Below are 6,000 nucleotides of genomic sequence, written 5' to 3' on the forward strand. Positions count from 1 at the left end.
TACGCCAACTGCCAAGCATAGCTTTGTCATATACATTATACTATGATTTGCTATGAGTCACCATGACTACCGTAATGTCTATGGTAAAATCGAAGGGCAATGCTAATTATCCCCAATAGTTCTAACTATGCCTAGCCAAGTACAGGCCTGGAAAGTCCGAACGTGTCTGAACATATATTGGCGTAATTAAGCCTTACGCCTAACTGAGCGTGTTAGGCATAGCTAAGCCTAATGAGCCTAGCTACGCCTAACGACACGTTAAAGCCACATTACAGGAGCATATCGTTGCTGTCTGAACACACATTGACTGTAATCAAGCCTTCCTAAGCCTAATTAAGCTTGATTGGGCTTACCTAAGGCACCAAGTGAAATGATGCGTAGCAATATGCTTTTTCTCAAAATTCGCGTTAGCTATGCCTACACAGCTACGTGCCATTTTTAGATCATAAGCTCTACTATTTCAGGACTACAATTTCGGAAATCGAGTGCCTATCCACAGGTGGCCTTCAAGACCGGTAAATGTCAAATCGAACTTTGTCTGTAGCAGTCGGCTAAAAGTGTGCTGTGCGTATATGTCACTGTATAGTTAGTGTTGACTGGAAACATATAAGGTAGTTACTGTTTATTGAGAAAGTAACTGTAACAGTTGTTTAATTAAGCATGTAAATGTAATAAGTGAACAATGAGATATATATTTGACCACTTGTGACTCATATCAATTTTATAACACAACTAAATATGACTAAGATTATGATTCTGCGCGAGTGCGTTTATTATCTGATAGTTTTAATTAATTAGTGCAAATAAGTTGCAGTCCTAAATGTATTGTGTATTATATCACTGGATATCTGCAGTTATATTTTAATAGTTTATTTTAATATGACCGTCATTATTTAGTACAAATAATTGGTATTTAAATACACCACGTAGTGTAGCATATCTTTGGATAGCTACTGAGGAGCACATTATAGTCAAAACATAGCTTAGTCAATGTCAAAGTATGAAAAAGAACTTACGCTCAATAAATTGGCTTTGTCTGCATCGATCCCCATGTATGTTTTTGACTCTTGCTTAGATTTGAAGGCAGAACTAAGCTGTGCGCACTTTTCTAACCGCTTGAGTAATAAGTGGCATTATTTGCTGCCTCCCAATGGAGTAGAAACACAGAATTGGAGCAAAGCACACGTGACTATTTACTGCAGTTATTTATCATTCGTATGTTATTGTGAAAACGCCGCGAATGAGAAACAGGCCAGGCATCATTCATTCAACGCGTCTAAATGTCTTATTTTCTGAGTATAGAAGGTGCATTGCAAGGGCACTGTGGGGAAAGTCCCTTCACTAGAGTGCCTAAGAAGGCGCTTTAAGAAAGTAGAACACATCGCCAATGTTTTGTAGCGGTGCGAATAATGATAGACGCGATACAATGGATTCAGCGTCAGAAAGAAACTGTGTGGTGATTATTCACTTTTAAATCATAAATGATGGTGTTGCACATCCATTTGGAGGATAATGTTGTGCGCGGAAGGGGCAAAAAAAAGTTTAAAAATAAAACACATTTGAAAGAGTTCGAACGAAAGCCAAATCATAACCTGAGAGAACATGTGCATAAACTGTACGTTGTCTACTTTGCATGCGTAGAAAGCAAAGAAAATATTCGTGACAATATCAAACGCCTTTGCAACGTCAATCTGTTCGTGATTCTCTCTCCAACATCGACCGTGCAACGCAACTAAGTGTTCTGATGCACATTTCTTGGCAATAAACTTTTTTCTTTGATACAGAACGAACGTCAGCACATTCAGAAAGAGCTAGCTAACAATTTTTTCTTCTCAGAGCAATAACTGGGTGGATTCGTCTTCAGTGGCCCTTAAAACGGGGCCTGCAACATGTTTGGTCATTGCATTGCGACATGCACGTCTATACGACTGGAATCTAAACCGGTTGAATTAAGGCTATCTTCCAGTACCACGTGACAGCAAAGCTGGGGCCACGTTGGGGATGATATCAACAAAGCTGACGGTTGCAAAAGTTTGCCGACCATCTTTGCACACATATCACTCTCCGCAGACGCAATCAGTATAAAAACGATTAGTTTCGGAGGCGCTTTTAGAAGCGAGGGCGACAACAAATGCTTGTTTTGATAACTAATATCTTTATATTATCAATCCTTATGCAGCGTGAACAGCATAAAAAGTAGCACATAGCACTTCGCGGCGGGCATAACTCTCGCATAGCTGCAGCTGGCGACTGCACAGCCAGTAAAGAGTAACTGCACGAAACATATCTCTGCGAGCTACAAGATGGCTCAAGAAGACGGAAACGATGCACCCATCGAAGCTAACCGCGGTCTTCAGCTGCACTTCTTCGAGCGGGCATCTCGCTTCCCTTTGATGGGCGGAATCGCTGACTTAGTGTCTCGGCGCTACGCTGGAATCAAATCGCACTCGACAACCTTAGCGGCGGCTTTTGCAACGGCCGAAGGCGCAGCCGTCGCAGTCGCTCAACGCTGTGGGCCGATGGCGAAGGCTTACTTGGGCCATCAGTTGGAGCAGGCCGACGCGCTCGCCTGCCGGGCCCTGGACCAGGTGGAAAAGCTCTGCCCAGCTGTACAGCGGCGGCCTGAAGAAATCGTTGCCGGCGCCATCGACTTCGGCCGTAAAAAAGCCGATGAGTTGAAGAGGTGCAGTCAAGACCAGGTAGTGTTCCTCTTTATGTGCGGCGTTTCATCGCCGTATGGCATGTTGTAGAGTAATTGCTTAACGTTTATGTATTCGCGAGTTAAGCGTTAAAACCATTTACCCTTGCATTAGAAGCCTTTGGTGAGGCTGGAATTCGCAGCTTTATTGGTTTCTCACGATCTGTGCAAAATAGTTAGAACGCAGCACTAAAAACTCGGCCAGCATAGAAAAAAAAAAAGGAACAGCTGTACAAAAGCGGGTTCTAGACTGAAGTTAGTTGACGAAGTCACACGTAGAAACAGCGCATAGTCGCAAAGATGAGATTGTATCTTAGCCACGACATCTGCTAAGCTGCTTGAGAAGTTTGTGCCGCCACTACGCTCAGGTGTTTAAGCCTTCGGTGTCTGTGCGCTAGTGGTTAGGCGGATATTGCTTCGTGGGTCGTTGCGTCACTAGTTCGGCACCGGGGGCGGAGTGCGCTTCGATGGTAGAAAAAGCCGGCGTATGCCGGATAATGACCTATGTTGGGCAGCCTGTGCGGTCAACATTTTTGCACTGAATGCCTCTCGCTGCTGCACTGACGTGTGTAAGTTGCTTAGTTTCCACTCTACATTGATGGTAAACAACCGCGCAAGCTAGATGGAACACACAGACAAGGATCACTGCCTACGCTGGTGCTGCTTCCTTTTCTAGTGCGATGCACGTGACCTGCCTTGTTCTTCACTTTTATTTCAAACTTTTCTTTGCAAACATAACTCTCCTGGCGCTTCTGATTTAAACAGCTGACTGCAGTTCTGTTGCGTGCCTGGCATGTAATGGCTACAGCTCTGCTGTAAGCTACCCGCAGATTGGCCTCTTGCCTAGGCATGTTTTACATCCATGATAAAGAGCACCTAAGAATATCCAAGTGGTCGTTCATTCTCACAGCTTAGTATATAAACATTCCAGGAGCTTGTCTGCAGATTTGTGCGTGGATGGCTACTCTTTTCGCGCGCTATAGACATTCAGCACAAACCCAAGCATGCTTACAAGGCTTCTCTCGTGCTTTGGTTTTCATTTTCAGGCCGAGTGGATTCGCCAAAACGTGGCCTTTGCAGCTTTCATTGCTACCGAGAGCGCTGTTGCCGTCCTGGGAACTGCGCGGGACCTGATCAACCGCTCCTTTATGGAGGTAGACGAGGTGCTAGACTTGGTAGGTCGCCACTCCTTCATTTCGTTTATAGCGTGAATTCTAAGACCGCCTTCTTTTCCGGCTACCCTTTCCATGCAGTGGATCTCTCTTCATCACCCTGACCACGAGCCTGGCCGCAACAATGTCGGAGCTTCGCCGCCACTGGCAGAGTTGACGATCACTACGTTCCTAAAGCTGCAGACTGCCTTAGCCCTTCAACTCGCTTGCGAAAGCAACCAAATTAAGCAGATCGGAAACAGCATGTACGATTATCTACATGGTACCCTCCACAACACTCCTTCTAGCGCTCGCCCAGCAACGGTAACTACGTTTTCACTGCACCTTTTTGCATGACCACTTTTTCGGAGTACAACAGTCCTACCGACGGGAGAGAGCCTGTAGTACTGTCTGAGCTACATATTTATGGTGGCATCGAAAGGACGGGGGATCTGTGTGGCTGATAAAATGGCAAGCCATGCTGCATACTGAAAATGGGGCAGTTTCTCGGTTAGAACCGATGCGCAGTATTTACGTGTGCAATGTGCTTTTAACGCCTCGTGAGCACATTTGTATGAGGCGTTTCCGTTACCTAAGCGTAGCACGGCGCACCGTCCTCACTGTTTGCCTCATATCTAGTACGGTCACGACTATGCACATCGACTACGCGAGCAGCTTTCGCTGGGTTTCGGGCATGCATGCTGTATTCCATGGTCCTCGATTCTCGGGCTCAGGATCCTGTCGCTTTGCCGAACTACGGTGCTTCTTCTGTGCACAGACTATCCGGGCCCACGTCATCGCTGCTGTTCAACACACCATTCTGGCTTTCTCATTCCTGCCCGAAAGCGCAGCACACGTCTCGAAAGCTGTTTACGAGCGCATCATGGAACTGTACCACTCTTACACCCCGCTCCACGTAAGCTCCCTTACCACATATGTTTTTAGCACTCGACTACATTGCAGTTTCCTGGTTTGTTCACTTTTTTTTTCTCATTGTCTTTTTTAAGGGCCCAATTCAAGATGTCTCATCGGATTCATCGTCATCCCCGCAGCCCTCGTCTTCCGAAGATTCTTTCCAAAGCCAGTTATAGCTTCCCTTGATCGAAATTTCAACGTCTGTTCGTGTTGCTAATTGTGTATACTAAGCTCACTTTACCATAGGTTTTCCGTTAGAGGCCTTACTATAACAATGTGTCGGCAAGTATAATAGGACGCGATAGTTCCAACTGGTGCATGGACACGTTTTTTACACACAAAAACGGCGGCCTCTGATGACATGCACTTGTAATAAATGCGTTAAAGGCGATGCTTAACTTGGAGATGACAGCTTCTTTTGAGCCCTGCATGGCTTTTTCCTCGCTGGTATTTTCGTTTTAAATAAAGGAATGTCACTTTTTATTGATCGACACTCTTACACGTTGCGTGCAGTGTTTGATGCTATGTCTGTCCACTGTAATGTGTATGGCTATTGTATACTGCAGCAACGCTTCTTGTGGCTGTTGCGGATACGATAATGTAAAGCCGCCATGCAGACTTGCAGCATCTACGGTCGCAAGAATCGGGTGCGATAAACGCCATTGATAGGGCAAGTTCGGTAACACAGCGACATTCGTTTCATACACAGGCTGAAATCGCACACAAAAAAATCTGTGCGGACCATGATTAACGGAATACGACCCTTGGGTTTTTTGGCACCTACATCAGTGGCAGAAGGGGACGTGGATCTGTACACCTGGTGTGTTATCACATAGTGTTTTGAAAATTGCGAGGGATTTCCCTTTCTCACTAGTTTCGTCCCCAACTTTTTTTTTTTTTTTTTTTGTCTGCGCGAAATTTAAATATCGGTTACACAGCTGAAAGAGCGACAGCTCAGAAAAGGAGTATGGAGCGGTCGGTTACTGCCAGAACCTTATTGAAAGCGAAGAGGTGTGCGCGGTGTAACGTTGGTCTATGTTAGGTCATTCATGTGTGCTTAACCATCTGCAGACCTACATAAATACACATTGCCTGAGCAGCGCGTACTGGTTATTTTGCTACAAAGCTGACATGGATGCGCGTCGGGATGAATGTTGCCGGGCTGCTTTGTTTGCCTGCTGTTCCTGCCCTTCTATTGCGTGCGTGTAATGGCGCGCTGATAATGATGATGAATTG

At 45.5% G+C, this 6,000-nt stretch overlaps 1 protein-coding gene across 1 annotated transcript; it reads left to right on the forward strand.

The window, feature by feature from the left end:
• Positions 1-2,201: 2,201 nt before the first annotated feature.
• Positions 2,202-5,263, forward strand: LOC146191202 (uncharacterized). Its single transcript, XM_084601690.1, has 5 exons — positions 2,202-2,699; positions 3,745-3,873; positions 3,952-4,173; positions 4,628-4,765; positions 4,857-5,263. Exons 1-5 carry the CDS (start codon positions 2,304-2,306, stop codon positions 4,938-4,940), a joined length of 969 nt encoding a protein of 322 aa, XP_084457816.1. The 5' UTR covers positions 2,202-2,303; the 3' UTR covers positions 4,941-5,263.
• Positions 5,264-6,000: the final 737 nt, after the last annotated feature.

This window comes from Amblyomma maculatum, chromosome 4, assembly GCF_055883805.1.
Source record: "Amblyomma maculatum isolate TAMU_Amacu chromosome 4, ASM5588380v1, whole genome shotgun sequence".
Lineage (NCBI taxonomy): Eukaryota > Metazoa > Arthropoda > Arachnida > Ixodida > Ixodidae > Amblyomma > Amblyomma maculatum.

Excerpts from the sequence above, each read along its gene's own strand:
- LOC146191202 (XM_084601690.1), top strand. The coding sequence starts at position 2,304 with ATGGCTCAAGAAGACGGAAACGATGCACCCATCGAAGCTAACCGCGGT. Across the intron at positions 2,700-3,744 it reads AGAGGTGCAGTCAAGACCAG|GCCGAGTGGATTCGCCAAAA; the intron begins GTAGTGTTCCTC and ends TTTCATTTTCAG. Across the intron at positions 4,766-4,856 it reads ACTCTTACACCCCGCTCCAC|GGCCCAATTCAAGATGTCTC; the intron begins GTAAGCTCCCTT and ends GTCTTTTTTAAG.